This window comes from Eptatretus burgeri, chromosome 12 (genome assembly GCF_056783735.1).
Source record: "Eptatretus burgeri isolate ZD-2024b chromosome 12, Ebu_testis_v1, whole genome shotgun sequence".
Classification (NCBI taxonomy): domain Eukaryota; kingdom Metazoa; phylum Chordata; class Myxini; order Myxiniformes; family Myxinidae; genus Eptatretus; species Eptatretus burgeri.
The window spans coordinates 77,251,996-77,267,917 of NC_140972.1; the positions used below are offsets into that span (position 1 = coordinate 77,251,996).

At 43.3% G+C, this 15,922-nt stretch overlaps 2 protein-coding genes across 9 annotated transcripts in view; one reads left to right on the plus strand and one right to left on the minus strand.

The window, feature by feature from the left end:
- LOC147015949 (palmitoyltransferase ZDHHC16-like) overlaps nt 1–10,919 on the plus strand; it is a 76,003-nt gene extending 65,084 nt beyond the window's left edge. For 3 of the 6 annotated variants that reach the window (XR_015049942.1, XM_085848607.1, XM_085848608.1), the window contains one exon: nt 10,420–10,919. Coding sequence is in view for 4 of the 6 variants with exons in the window: in XM_085848607.1 (XP_085704733.1) it covers nt 10,420–10,426 (7 nt within the window). In the remaining 2 variants the exon portion in view is untranslated. Of the gene's footprint in view, nt 1–3,240; nt 7,587–10,419 lie in introns of those variants that run through there. The other 3 variants (XR_015049941.1, XM_085848604.1, XM_085848606.1) reach the window with 1 other exon arrangement.
- SMYD5 (SMYD family member 5) overlaps nt 1,524–15,922 on the minus strand; it is a 29,165-nt gene continuing 14,766 nt past the window's right edge. For 2 of the 3 annotated variants that reach the window (XM_085848593.1, XM_085848595.1), the window contains exons 6-13: nt 13,067–13,171; nt 11,494–11,556; nt 10,913–10,983; nt 8,100–8,206; nt 7,327–7,383; nt 5,885–5,979; nt 3,011–3,081; nt 1,524–2,859 (exon numbers count right to left, since the gene is read on the minus strand). In XM_085848593.1, coding sequence (XP_085704719.1) covers nt 2,748–2,859; nt 3,011–3,081; nt 5,885–5,979; nt 7,327–7,383; nt 8,100–8,206; nt 10,913–10,983; nt 11,494–11,556; nt 13,067–13,171 — 681 coding nt within the window. In that variant the 3' untranslated portion in view covers nt 1,524–2,747. The remainder of the gene's footprint in view (nt 2,860–3,010; nt 3,082–5,884; nt 5,980–7,326; nt 7,384–8,099; nt 8,207–10,912; nt 10,984–11,493; nt 11,557–13,066; nt 13,172–15,922) is intronic. The other variant, XM_085848594.1, reaches the window with a different exon arrangement.

Consider the following 15,922-nt stretch of genomic DNA (forward strand, 5'->3'; position numbering starts at 1 on the left):
CAGTAACCTGGAAAAGAGTGTGCATTTACGGGAGAATAGATCATTCCGATGGATGGGAAATGACCTGCGTGGTGAACAGATGTCTTGAAGCCCCTGGAGGGAAGAGTGGGACTGAACAGACTGGGGAAGTTGATGCTTACAAGGAGCTACATTCTGTAATTTTCTATAGACATGCTTAATGTTTATCAATTTTATGGGCATGATAGGGTTTGTTGCATCAAAAAAAAAAAGGGCTGAGAGACGCATGTTAAATGCGAGTGTAGTTTGCAGCGTTTTCATACATTGGGTTGCACAATACCGATTTGTACTACAAAATGCTCTATTTTGTAGCCATACAAGGCAGGTGGTCACCTCATCCAGTGATGTCAGATTGTACTTTGTTCAAGAGAATTATAACCATCATTCAGGTTGAAATGTTTATGGGACATCAGAAAAGCTGACAATTTTAACCTTACATTGAGAAATGTAGCGGTCTCCGCAATGTCAGATTGAACTACTGCTTCACGCACATGTACATCCTTTTAGGTAACTTGAAGTTAAGATGATTTTCAATTACAAATAAACTCCAGCATTTATAATGCACAAACCACATGCCTAAAAAGCAATGTCAAAGGGTATGATATCGTAGAAATTGATATTTGCACAATGGATAACTAGAAACCACAAGTAGTTTTACTGTTAATGATCTTGCATCAAACATTCAATCGATAGACATTGCTGATAGCAATTTGACCTTTTTACCTCTGCCATCGAAGGTGGACGGAGGTTGTTTTCAGCCCAATTTGTCTGTGCAGGATATCTCAAAAAGTTGTGGATGGAATCGGACAAAATTTGGTGGACAGGTTGGGTGTATGTCAAGGATGAATCGATTCGATTTTAGTGAGGATCCATATGTTATAATTATTTTAAACAATTCTTCACCATTGAGAGATGGGGCCAAAAACGATATCTCAAAAGATTATAGACGAGTTACGACAAAACTTGATGGATGAGTTGGGCAGGTGACAAGAACAAGGCGATTAGATTTTGGTTCAGGTCCGGATGCAGATCCGGCCTATCAGTGGGAAACAAAACGTAAACTGTTCAGTCTAGCGGAGGTATGCGCTCTACGGAGTACCGTTCTAGTTATCCATGTTTTGCTCATGACAGGGTCTCTGGACTTTTATCCAACAGTTAAAGCCAGTCGGTCAGCTTTTGAACAGGTTTTAATTGTGAATGTGGTGCACTTGCCGTTTTCCTTTTTACAGTATTCCTTCATTGTAATTCATTACAAGCTGCATATTTGCTGCGAGTTTGCTTTTCACTGGTGGTGTGCGATGAGATTTTTCAATGGATGTCAAATGTATCTCATCTTGGTTCACTTTGGATTTTTTCAATTGGCTGAAAGCAGGCGAGCTGTGTTTTTATTTATTTATAGCTTTTTGTGAAAAAAAAACTTGGCATTTAAAAATTTTGTGCAATGTAATATGTACGTATATACGGTGAAATATTTTCCATGTTGGAAAAAAAAAAACAAAAAAAAAAACGAGCCAAACTTTTTAATTGACATGTAATAGCTGTGAGTTGGCACTCAACCATTGTGTCCACATTTTCTACATTTTTTTCCCTGCCCCGTGACGATCAAATCCATCGAATAAAAGCACGAGGAGGGGGGGGGGAAAAAGGTGTTTTTACGTAAACATTGGGAATGCAAAGTGCTTTGTGCCATGCAGGAAGCTGTTAACGCACGTGGGTTTGTGTCACAAATATTACGACTTCGGTAATATTCGATGCAGTTCCAACTTAGAAAATTGTCAACAATGAGTTTACACAAAACTCATTCCAAACGAATGTGGCTTACTTGTTTCTTGCACAGATCTACAACTGCTTTGTGAAGGTGCCTTTACCTGGCAGACAAGGTACTCAAACCAAGCAGAAAAATTGGACTTTACACATTCCTCTTGGCCAGAAATGTTTACTCCCCTACCCTTTCCCAATTTTTCTTAATTTACTCCTCCAACCCTGGAAGGATGGCCTGGAGGTACGCACACTTACCTCGAAGGCCTCTAGCCTGTGTTTGTATCTCGGGCCAGCGAGTATTGTGGAGGAAAAATAAATAAATTTGTCAAACATTATTCGCCATCGCTAATCTGTCGAGCCAGGGCTGAAATTCAGACCCAGCGATAAACTGTCATCCTGACGTTTCACGAATGGGTGTGCCGTCCCTCGGATGGAAGTTAAACTGGGCGTCCCATCTGCTGGCATTCGTTGGTGGACGTTATAAAGCCCTCTATGTCCTGTGCGAAGTCGGGCGAGCTATTGCCGACACAATGAACAAATTACAAATTCATTCCCCAACTACTTAGTTGAGCATCAGGCCTGGCCAGCTGGTTCATGAAAGACTTCCCCCAGCCGACCCCACAAGAACGTGGGAATAATTGTAGCTGTTAAAGAAAAAGAAGTTTGTGGCCATTTTGGACGATTCTTTTTGTGCACAGTTTGTTTGTAACAAGGTATATAAGCTTTTGCATAAGCAACAGCGTAGTTCGGACCCGACGTTAAACACTGCACAATTTACCGGTTGAAACGAGATTAACTGTTAAAAAATATATACAGTATATTGTTGTGGTCCAAAAACAACTCCACTCAGCCATACAATAATATTAAACGATATTAGAATAAAATAAAAAAAAATATCTGAAATCATGCCATTTCCAAACTCTTAACCTCTCCTGTTCGATTTAAGCAGTTGGTAATGGACTCGAAATTCATATGGTTTCACATTCTTCAACTTCCTCTTCATCTTCATCAGATGTGATGTCAGGATCTCCTTCCTGGGCCAAGCATTTCAGGCAGGCACACTCAAAAAGGTAGTTTTCCCTGTCATGTAGAAAGAATCAAATGTTTGGTCTGTTGTTGTTGAAATTTAACGTGCATGCAACAAAGCAATCCGAACATCGGCAGTTTTAACGGCTCAACTTCTTCTTGTGTCAATTGAGCCAAATAAAATCAAAAGTAGAAATTGGACTACCTGAGATACTTTTGACGGCTGTGCCGGCTCCATTGCTGCTGGCAGCAATCGAGGTAGCTGAGAAAAATTTCCTGCACATAACACCAATGCAAGTCGTTACAAACTTACTCAATGAAATTCCAAACAGCTTTGGGGGAGGAGGGGAGGGGGCAGGGGGAGCATTTTAAACAAAACGAATAATACAGTACTGACAATTATTATTATTATTTTTTTTTAACCAAACACCGTAGTTGTTCCAGCACAAGCAACCCGGTGCATTTTTCTTTGTGGCAATTCAAGACTCGGGGAGGAAATTGTACACAAGACTCCTAAGGACATGATGAGATAATGGACACATCAACACAGTATATGCAAATTTAAATCTGGGATCCCAACATCATGAGGCATGTGCTTCCAATGCAAATAGAAAATAAAATAATCGTGACAGCAATCATTTTCTGTTCTTTGCCTAACCTGTCGTCATATCCATGTGGCTACTTATTATATATTTAGCCCTGTAATGATCCTTACAGATAAGCCAAAATTAATTTGCGCGGAGGGGGTTAAAATGGGATAGAAAGCAACGAAATGCTAGAACGGCACTCGGTGGGGCGCATCGTCTCGCATCACGTATTCAGTCTGAACATAAATACCATCGTTTTCTGAATACGCTCCTATCATGGCCCATACACCCGTATCATCCATGCATACTATTATGTTGCATAGTTTATTGGCATGGGTTATGACCATCATAAATTTAATTCTCCTCGCATCAGGTCGTAGATCAGACATATGAAGTTTGATTATTTTTTTTTTTTTGAAAAAAAAAGGAACAAAAAAGTTCGATTCAATCAATTATGGCTGGAATACCACTTTGCAGATGACATCATAATCACTTTATATACCCCATGGGGAGTTAATGACATATGCCAAGTTTCAATGTTTTTTGTTGTTGTTGTTGAGCAGTTTTGGAGAAAAGGATGTCCAAATGTTTCCTTTATTTCAGTATGGCTGCCATACCAAGTGACCAATAACATCAGAGTTATCAATAAAATATTCACCATGGAGAGACCCTCCTATATTTAAAGTTTCGCATCGACCAGACAGGAGGCTGCAGAGAAAAATATACTGAAAGCAAAAATATGTGTCCGTGGACAGGCAGACACAGACACAGACACACCTCCTTTAGGGCAAGACCAAGAACACAGTGCCTTCAGAAAGTATTGACACCCCTTGACGTTTTCACATTTTGTTGTTACAGCCTGAATATAAAATGGATTAAATTTTTTTTTTTTTAATTATCACTGATCTACACAAGATACCCCATAATGACAAGGTGAAAAACATGTTTTTAGAAATTTTTGCAAATTAATCAAAAATTAAAACCCGAAATGTCTTGCATCAATAAGTATTCAACCCCTTTGCTATGACACTCCAAATTGAGCTCAGGTGCATCCAATTTGCTTTGATCATCCTGGAGATGTCTCGACAACTTGATTCAAGTCCGCCTGTGGCAAACACAATTGATTGGACATGATTTAGAAAGAAACACACCTTTCTATAGAAGGCCCCACAGTTGATCGAGCATGTCAGAGCAGAAACTCTACCATGAAGAACAAGGAACTGTCCGTAGAATTCTGAGAGAATTGTGACGACGCATAGATCTGGGGAAGGGTACAAAATAATTTCTAGTGTTGAAAGTTCCCAAGAGCACAGTGAGCTCCATCATTAGGAAATGGAAAGAATATGGAACTACCCAGACTCTTCCTCGAGCTGGCCAACTGACCAAACTGAGCAACAGGACATGAAGGACCGTGGCCAGGGAGGTGACCAAAAACCCAATGACCACTCTGACGGACGACAGAGTTCCTGAGCAGAGTTGGGAGAACCTGCCAGAAGGACAACAGTCTCTGCAGCACTTCACAAATCGAGGCTTTATGGGAGAGTGGCCAGACTGAAGCCACTGCTGAGATAAAGGCACATGACAGCACGCCTGGAATTTGCACAAAGGCAAGTGAAAGACTGAGAGCACGAGGCAAAAGATCCTGTGGTCTGATGAGACAAAAATTGAACTCGGCCTGAATGCAAAGTGCTACGTCTAGCGGAAACTGAGCACAGCTCATCACCCATCTAACACCATCCCTACCGTGAAGCATGGTGGTGGCAGCATCATGCTATGGGGATGCTTTTCAGCGGCAGGGACTGGGAGATTTGTAAGGATAGAGGGAACAATGAATGGAGCCAAATACAGGGAAATCCTTGAGGAGAACCTGCTTGAGAGTGCAAAAGACCTTGGACTATGGTGAAGATTTAAGTTCCATCAGGACAATGAAACCCCAATCATACAGCCAAAGAAACACCGAAATGGCTTCAGAACAGGAACGTGAAGGTCCTTGAGTGGCCCAGCCAACGCCCAGACTTGAATCCCATTGAGAATCTGTGGAAAGACTTGAAGTTTGCTGTTCACTGACGCACCCCATCCAACTTGACAGAACTTGAGCAAATCTGCAAGGATTTGATTTCTCAACAACGGAGAAAATCCCCAAATCGAGACGTGTAAAGCTGACACAGACATACTCAAGAACACGCGAAGCTGTATTCGCTGCCAAATGCACTTCTACAAAGTATAGATTCATGGGGTTGAATACTTATTGATGCAAGACATTTCAGCTTCTCATTTTTCATTAATTTGTAAAAATTTCGAAAAACATGTTTTCACTTTGCCATTCTGGGGTATTTTGTGTAGGTCAGTGACAAAAATTTTAATTTTGTCCATTTTTAATTCAGGCTGTAACAACAAAATGTGACAAAAGTCGAGGGGTATGAATACTTTCTGAAGGTACTGTACCAATTGTCAAACGTGATTATTTTCCACTGTTGGTGTTTTGAACCCACCTCTCCAGGACTTATCTCCTCAGTTGCAACAATGTGCAGCGTGCTGCTACAATGTGGGAAACAAACCTCAGCATTGGGTACACAGCTGTGATTGCCTGCAGAAAGAAACGTAAGGTGATGTAAAAGCCTTCATCATAAACACCACTGTGCTATATCCGATGCAGTGTCGGTGCTGCCGAAGTAATTTCTGGGAAAAGGTAATGCTGGGTGGTTTGCCGTTGCCTTCCCAGCAGTCGGTCAGGGAAAGAATTTGGAACGTGGTCAGGATGTTGACGATAACACGCACACTCTTAGAGAAAGACAACGTGATCTTTAATGTCCACTGACGACTAGTGCTGGCACGCGGGTCCTCCAGATTCACGACGATCTAATGGACGGTGCACACATCGATGCGTCACATTGCGTGCAAAACACCAGGGTGACAGCTGGGTCGAGATTCAAACCACGTGTACCTCTGGGCTACCCTTCCTGCCAGCCGAAAAGCCCTTCAACAACACCCAAGTTGCAGGGTTTTTAAGTCAAAACTTTACCACAGCTTTTTTCCATCACATCGGTGTAGTAACTTAAGCCTGGTATTGGCTTAATGGTTAAGGTGACTGGCTTAAGATATTGAAGGGTCTTGAGGTTGAGCCCTTGTCAGGCCGTTGAAATACCAGGTGGGTTGACAACCTGTCATTCTTCAGAGGTTGGCAAAATGAGTACCAGCTTTTACTGGTAACAGGGGCACTGCATCAGCAGCACAGCCATGCTTCCAGAAAAATGATGCAACCAGCAGACAGGTTACATACAAAACAGGATGTAACTTAAATAACTCTCCCCCCCCCACTTCCAAGACTATCCTTAACATTATAAGCACCCACCCTCACCCTCCCCCCCAACCACCTCCCTCCCCATCCCCCCCCCACCTCTTCCCTCCTCCTCCTGCCACCACCTCTTCCCTCCTACCACCTCCTCCTCACAGTCATCAATCAAGAATCTAAGTTTAGATGGATCCAAAAGGTGTAAAATATACAAATCTATCGCAGAAGATACATTAATCACCAAATAAATAAATAAATCTCAAAAGCTGCATGGTAAATGCATTAATCACAACACAGAAGCTTATTCATTTCTCAGGGAAGTAACCAATGTTGTTCATCTCGCATTCCTCTCTCAAGCCATGAGAGAGGCAATTTAAAATGTGCATGAGATTAATGATGCTCTCAACATTGACATTCCTCCACGACTGAAGATGCAAGCTTTCCATTCCTCGGCACGTCACTTTTGAAGTACATAACAATCTTAACCATCAAAGCTACACGTGGATTTTATACCAAAATGGGTTTAGAAAAGCAGTGAAAGGTTCCTCCAGAAAAGGAGCCACACAAACAATCTGCATGGGGGGGGGGGCGGGGGGGGAAAACAGGGGGTCCAAAAAAGGCAAATGCAATAAAATGTCTTACAGCAGCTCTGAAGTACATACAGGCCTGAGCCTTCACAATCCAGGAAGCCCCCAGAATCTGCACAGATAATAGCAAAGCAAACTGCCATGAGTATAATAAAGGGTTCATAAATCTTAAAAAAAAAAAAAATTATGCACGCACACACACACACACACACACACACACACACACACACACACACACACACACACACACACACACACACACACACACACACACACACACACACACACACACACACACACTATAAAACCGCACAATCCGCAAATACCAAATGCCTTTCTGCCACTCAGACCACTGATGCAAACCAAGAAACCAGAAGGAAAGTGCGATCTGGTGGAGATTAAAAAAAAAGAAAAAGAAATCAACATGTGTGGCATGTGACGAACACTCCCCCAATCTCCAATCGCCGCAAGTCGTACGGATGTGCATACTTTGCGGATTGACAGTGCAAGACTAAATCCACGGCTGATGCTCACCATTACAGCAGGGAGGTATTATTGGCATTGAAATGACAACTGTGGTCATCCTTGGTTAGATATTTACGCGGTATGCCGGCCTGAGGAGGACGAATAAGCTTTAAATCGGAGGAAGCGGCTCCGTTTGATGCTTAACCAATGGTGCCCATAAAATGTCCGTCTTTTGACACGAGTGGCCGTGCTGAAGCCTCCGGGTCAGAAGTGATGATTCAGTGTGCGCATTAGCGGGACTTGCGTCCATTAGAGATCGGGGGAATGCTCATCATGCTACACACATTTTGATGTATGCCTTACGTTGCTGCAATGAATCGTACAGTTGGACAATGAACTTGTCCAAGTTGGCACGTTCAGATGTCGGCAGCACACATTCATCACAAGCACGTCCCCATGCTCCAAGTGCACTGGGGGTGCAAGATAACCATGTACAAGTAATCACTTGACCCATCATGCCTGTACTCTGCAAACACCAAACTAATTTGATCCATCAGTTTACATACTTCATTTCACTGGTAGGATGTGTGGGGTGGGTTGAGAAGAGGGTTGTCTGATGATGAATGCACAAACACCGGCGACACATTCACTTTTTGATGAGACTCTCTCAGACATTATAATCACCCACCCATACCTAATCCACTTACCAGTCCTGCCAACATCCATGTACTCCTTTATCCCCAAAGCTCCGAGGTACCGACCCAACTCAAATGTAAACCCATCTACTGCTGCCAATACCTTTCCAAGGAGACAATTCCATGCATTATCTCCTCTCCGAGTGTAAAACCGCTGTTTTGTTGCCATCCTAACTCTTTTTATTTACTCTCAGGCTGTGGCCCCAAGTCCTGTCACTGTCCATTACACTAGCAAATGTAACTATGCCATACAGGAGATAGCCATAGGGACATAAGGGCTGTATTAAAGTGCAGTGTACTTCATGCAGAACTTTTTTGTAAAATAAATAAATAAAAGGTCCATTAATTGATGCCATGTTCCTTTTTCAGCTGCAAATTACATCCTCCTCCTCCTCCTCCTCCTCCTCCTCCTCCTCCTCCTCCTCCTCCTCGGAAATCATGATGCCAACTTCCTTAAGACCCCCACCCTTGGAAGCCACGACATAAGCATGCTAATTCTGGTCAGGATTGACCAAAAACTGGAGGAGTTGGTAAACAAGTGGACCGCTTTACAGTGTCGATTAAAGTGAACCAACACGTAAACATAGTCCAGTGCTCGTGTGCACAAGTCAGATGCTCATACTTCACAATAATGGTGTCTATCGAGGACTTCCTCTTCGATGCGGTTATTCTCATTAGACAATTTGGTGTGGCTAGTCAAGCCCGTGGTCTTGCTGCAAGGCCTAAGGGCTTGAATAGTGTGCCCAGGGAGCCTTATGCGCAATTCAAATCCATTTTGACCATCAAATCAGTTTTTAGTCAAACAAAAGTTTGAGGCATTCTATGAGAAGTTTTAATATTACAGCTGTCGTGAAGTGCTACCACTCACCCTCCCCTGTCCTGTCCAAAAAAAAAATAATACGATTAAAATATCTTACAACAAAGGCTATATTTCCCGCTACTTTGTACGCATCGTGGAAATGATCATCGAGAGATGATGATGTCTCCTGAAAGTGATGCGAGGTCGAGGAGGCATTTACTGGGTGTAGTAACATCAATGTGATTGAAGACTTGATCTGGAGACGAACAGCACAAGTAAAAACAGATTTCTGCAGGTACAGTTTTGGGTCCCTTCTAATCACCGCTCTCCTGCTTTTAATCCAGAATGCGACGGACTCTGCATCGCCACTGGTGCCGCCATGATCTACCATGGGCTGAAGTCTGTTGAAAACAGTGCCTTAAAGATTATTACCTAGGACGTGTTGCAGGTCTACGAGAGCAATGCTTGGTTGTTGTTGTTGAAGGTCGATTTTTGAAGTGCGGACAGCTGCCACACCCCAGCCACAATAATATGGCCGCCATCTTGGTTTTCTGGTGGGCCTCTGCCGATTACACTGCCCAGGTTTGTTGCAGCAGATTTCCATCGGCTTTGTTTGAGTTGAGCGTTGCTCACGATGAGGGACCCCCCCCCCCAAAAAAAAAATCTAATCACATGTCGAATCAAAATGATGAGCAAGGTTTAATTAAGCCCGTCAGCACGCACGGAACGAGCTTCCCTAAAGCCGTTCCCATGGTAATTTTGTTAAAAATCATCGGATTTCCATCGGCTTTGTGACACACGATGCGGTCCCGCCTGAGTCTTTTGATAATCCTTCCACAACCGAGTAAAATGTGCACTCCTGATTAAAACTGCGCTACCACCTGGTGAAGGTAGTCTGCTCAATTTGCGTGTTCTTTCTGAAAGTTTTCCCCATCAACTTTAGTGTCCAATCTATTTGTTCTACGTATTAAAAAAAAAGAAGAAAAAAAAAAAGTGCAGCAAACTAAAAGTGTGAATGAGAGGTCACCACGTCCGCCCGTAATTTGCATATGCATGAGGGCTGTTCAAAGATTTTGTTTACCTCCAAATAGTCACAGTTTTTGCATTTACATCTTGCGTAATAAAAACAACGTTAACAAACATTGGGGGAAATGGTAGCTTGTGGTACAGTATTGCGTTTATGTTGCAGGTTGTGAGCACGGTGCGGTCATTCTTGTTTCACGGTGGGAACGTCGGTGCAGGCACAACTTCACTCCAGCACCATTTGCTGTCTCTGTCTGTTTCTGATCCAGCCCCCTGTCCTCCCCCAATGCCATGCATGGTTATTATTCAAGCCACTTTCTCATCAGATTCCTCAAATGCCCGTTTCCTAGTTCCCCCACTTACATAATCACCAGCTCCTCGTTTCCATACCTAATGGCAAATATCATCCGTTCTTTTATGGTTCCATTATTAGTGTTGGCCATTTGTCTGTCTCTTTTTAATCCTTGTCCCTCTGACCCTAGACTGCTGGATACAAAAGGTGTATAATGTCATATTCAGAGAATTTGATCTCAAGAGAATTCTAACACAATTCAAGACAATGCATTAAATGTACATGAATTAAACACAACTTAATCCTCCTCCCATTGAGACTTCGAATTATTGGTTGCAACTCAAAGTCCCTTAAACAGAAGTCTTGCCTCGTTCCGATGCCTTGGCCATTGGTGCCAATGAGTGCGAAGAGAGACCTGAAACCTTCCGGAGTGAACCACTGGTAAGAGATACAGCACAGCCAAGGAAGAAAAAGTTTTAAGTTGGCCATTCATATAATCCGACAGTGTGCCGATGGCACCTGACAAGGTGTGCACAAGCACACGCTCTTTTAATTCGGGGAATTTTTTGGACTGCTGACTTCATACTCATCGCAGCTGCCAACAGGGTACTAAAGATCAACCACAATGTATGGATCTAAATTACTTGCAGACAAGAGCAGGAGGGGCAGACAGATAGCCAGTCATTATCGAGCTAGCCAAACAATCTCGTACCCACAGCCCTATGATGGCATGCATTCCAGGAAATTGTACAATAGCTCAACGAAGCAGACACATTTTAGTGCAGCAAAGTATAAATCTATTGATAAAGGCATAAAATGATGACAATAATAGTTTCATAAAGAGCAGAGTTTTTTTTTTTGTTTTTGGGGGTTTTTTTTATCCACAATAGAATAACATGAAGCCAAATCTGAGCAATTTTGACAAAATAAGGAGGAAAGTAAACTCACCTTTCCAACAGCTTCTTCATACAATACCTCCAAAATGAGTTTTCTCAGCAGCTCCAAGTTGGCCTGGGGGGGGGGGAAGCACAGAGACCAATATGATATGTGCCCATCAATGTGCAGCATACAAGTGCAGCACGTCCTACGTATGCAGCACACGGAAGCAAGTAGCATCATCGGCCAAGGGTGCGGCTGATGCAATGCCCTGAGACCAGTACACTGGTACTCAATTCGCCAACCTCGGAAGGATGACAGTCTGAGTCAAACCCTACCTAGTGTTAATTCAATGGCCGACAGGGGCTCAAACTCAGGACCCCAAGATCCCAAGCCAGCCACCCGAACTCCTAAGCCAACACCAATCAAATTAGAGGGGAAAATCCTGGTTCGCACAAAAGTTTTCACAACAACAAGCGTCTCCAAGAACGATTCACCAATAATTGGGCTTTTTGAAAGATGATCATCAAATCATTAATCCGCGTCCACTGAGTAGCATGACGGAAATTAGGTAGGTATTACTCACCGAGAGATTAAACCACAACAATGTTAACCCAATGAGAACATGAAAATAACTTTTTAAACAGTTAATGGCAGCTATTTCGATAGACACGATGCCAACCATTCTGCACATGACCTTTCCGCTTGCAGCAGCAACAATTCAGCACATTCTTTGAACCAACCGACACCATGGTAGCCTTTTTTTTTTTTTTTCTTTTTAAATAACCTTTTCATGACCACCAAACATATTGGTACATTGGAAAGTGCACCCATTTCAAAAACTTCCATCAAGCGAATGCTTCATTCAGTACACTTTGACGGACGGACTGAAGTTGTCATACGAAGTTCAAGTCTCATGGAAAAGCTATTCACAGACGATGATGGGTCAACATATTAATGAGGAGAGAGGGGGTTTGGTTGAGGGGTGGGGGTGGGGGGGGGAAGAGATAGGCAACAGATGAACAAATGAAGGTTAAATCGGTATAAAATACGAGAGAAGTAAATGTTAAAAGTTCAGACCACGAATGTACATATGCAGGGTTTGGGAAAAGGAAAAGGTCAGCAGGAATAGAATAGATAATGAGTGGGAATGGAACATGAGGACAGCACGAGACAGTGGTGCATAAACAGTTTAAGAAGATCAGAGAAGAAAGTTTCAACTGAGAAAGTTTCAAAGTAAAAAACTGTTGTAAAGCACTTTGGTTATTCCATTTATTAATTTTTTTAATTTTATTAATTATTTTTAATTATTAATTAATTATTTTTAATTATTAATTATTATAAATTATTAATTTTAAGCGCATACCTCCGCCACGTCATGCCTGATCCACGAGAACATATCGCGCCTGATACATTTTTGAAATATCACGCTATATACAGTACGATATCGTTTTTTGGCCCCATCTCTCAATGGTGAAGAATCACTTAAAAAATTAAATAATTCTCATATCCAGATCCCGATTCAGATCTTCACCAAAATCTAAAGAATTCATCCTTGCCACACACACAAGCTGTCTTGCAAGTTTCATCCGAATGCGTGCACAACATTTTGAGATGAGCGACACCAGCCATGTAAAGCAACTACCTGAAAGGTGTCCCCAAGCAGCTTGTGGGCAATCTCTTGCTCTTTGTTCATTGTGCGGCTGCAGAACTGCGAGAGGAGTGACAGCCAAACGTCCTTGTCCTTTGCCTGTTGTCATCAGTGGTTCAGTAGAAGGTACAGTCAATCAAGAGGACAAACTATCACAAACGATTTATCATCAGCTTCGATCGAATATACACCAACAATTCAAATTGGACTTTTTGTGTCGCCACATTTTTATATGCAAAGTCGAGGCTCGTGAAAGAGCAAGACAACAGGACAGTGCTAAATTGGGGAAACACGAACAGCAGGGTAGAGTGACAACAGTCGGAGGAAGAATGAGAGTAAAGGGGGAAGGGAAAAAGAAGAGGACGCGACAGGTGAACAGGATAAACTAATACAGCGGGGGGGGGGGGGGGGATGGGAATGCAAGAGCAATTGAGGAAGCTGAGTCTATGGGCTGATCATTTCACCATCACCGACAGGTCAGTGGTCTCTGTCTTCAGACTCATTTCTGGTCTTGCACTTTCTGCCCTCTGTCAACCCCCCACCAACCCCACTCACCCAAGTATCTGCAGGATGTATGCAGTCAATCAGCAACCCCCCCTTCCTCATGAAACTACCTAAATCCAGAACCACTGCTCACCTCCACTCATTTATTCCCCTTTTCCTTCTCCCACCTGTGGAACCACCTTCCATCTCCTTCAGCACTCCCAGTCTTCAAGACAGCTATTCACCACCATCTCAGGTCATCCCCCATCCAAAGCCGTGATCTTTTCTACATCCATTAAACCACCACCACCCCTCCAAAATTTTTCTTATGTATCCATCGTGTCCACCACTCCTTGTGTTCTCATCATTACCTGCATCCCTTGTTTGTCCATCCAACTTCTCCCTCCGCCTTGTGATGGGTATTTCCCCTTTTTCCTGCTGTTCCTTTTGTTACGTTGTGTCCTAGCTCCTCCATGACCCCAGACCATGTATTAAAATTAAATAAATAAATAATGGATTCAAATAAAAAAGGTAAAAGTGAGTGACGAGAGGGGAGAAAACAACCTGGGAAGGTTAATGAGGGCAGAAAGGATGAGTATGGAGGGGGGGGGGTTGGGAGGTGATATGAAAAGGTGAATAGCCATCTTGAAGCTCTGGAGGGAAGAGTAGGATTGAATCGATCAAGGAAGTTGGTTCCACATGCAAGAGAAAAGAAAAAATAAATAATGGAGGAGAGCAATGATCCTGTCTGAGCGTTTCACCAGAAGTCGATTACTGGAAAAACGCGTGCACTCTGGACAAACCTGGGGGGAGCATTGGAAGGGCAGATGATACAACACGAGAAAGGGAGTAAATGGAAGACAGAGAAGTCACCAACCTATCTGCGATGTGGGAGCAACAGGCACAGGGATTCGGCTCTGTATGGGAGATTCCAATGATTTTCAGGGTCTTGGTCTCCATGACATTGGAGTTGTAAGGCAAGGGACACCAACAAAATGGAATAGTAGTCCCATCGGGCTGCGGATGAGGGCCTTGTACGAGTTGGGATTTGTGACAGAGGATGCCGAGTCAGCGGCTGGCTTTCGAGGAAAAACTCGGATGTTGTTTGCCCGAGAGAAATAGCGGTTGATGGCAAGCTGAACTCTAAGCGGTTTACAAAGGAAGTTGATGGGAGGTTGGCTTCGTGGTTAAGGTTGTGGGCTTGGGATCCTCGAGTCCTGAGTTTGAGCCCCGTCAGCCACTGAATTAACAACAGATGTGGTTGACTCAGCCTGTGATCCTTCCGAGGTCGGCGAAATGAGAACCAGTGAACTGGTAATGGGGGCATTGCATCAGCGGTGCCCCCATAATCGGTAGCAGTGGCGATGCACCGTTGTTCATAGCCAAAGCATGAAATCATGCCACCACAATAAATGGATAAATACAAAAAAAAAAACAAAAAAAAAATGGGAGGATGGGCTGGCAGGGTGGCTAAGAGGTATGCACACTCACTCCTGAGCCATCTTGCCGAGGTTCGCATCCTAGCCCAGCAACAAAGCGTCATCCTGGTGATTCAATGTGTTTGCCGCCCATCAGATGGACGTTAAACTGGGCGTCCCGTCTGCTGTTCGAGATCCCACGGTGTCCTTTGCGAAGAGTAGGCGATCTATTGCCGGCACCGTGGCCAAATCCCAAATTCCTGCCCTGACCTACAGGGGGCATTGTATCAGCAGCACAGCCTCACCCTCGGCCAATGATGCTACATATGAAAAAAGAAGGGAGGGGGTTCACTCGACAAGAGTGTGTGCGAGATACAATGGGGCACGGATGTGAATGCAATGTACATATTTGCAGTTATTGGCAGAGACAAATCTTGCGATGATCCGTTTGCTTCATTCATGTTTTTACGTATACGCGCCACGTATGTCGAGATGATTCAATTTTGATTCCGCTATGCCCACGTATTCTCCAACCACCTGGGCCTTCCCCCCCTTTTTTTTAAACCACCGTCCTCTTCACATTTTGTGTTGCTTTTAGATCTGAAATAAAACTGCCATGGTTAATGCAAGCAGCGCAGTATGGAATGTCCTGTAAACTTTTGCACTTCTCACTCCTTGATGGAAAAAAATATTGATTCCAAGGAGTGCAACCACGAACCCACAAAGCATGAGGAAGAGCTTTTGTACAAGTTGAACTCACCAGAAAAGTTCACTTTCACCCCCTTTCTTCCCAAACTTATAACACACTTTTAAACATCGACAATGTGAAAATGGTCCGCTGAGAAGGCGAGGGGGAATTTGGCGAGCCGAACATCATGGGTTGGTTGGAAATGCTCTGCACATCTCGCCCTCCTCTTTAAACTTGCTGACATCGTTCATTAAAAATCAT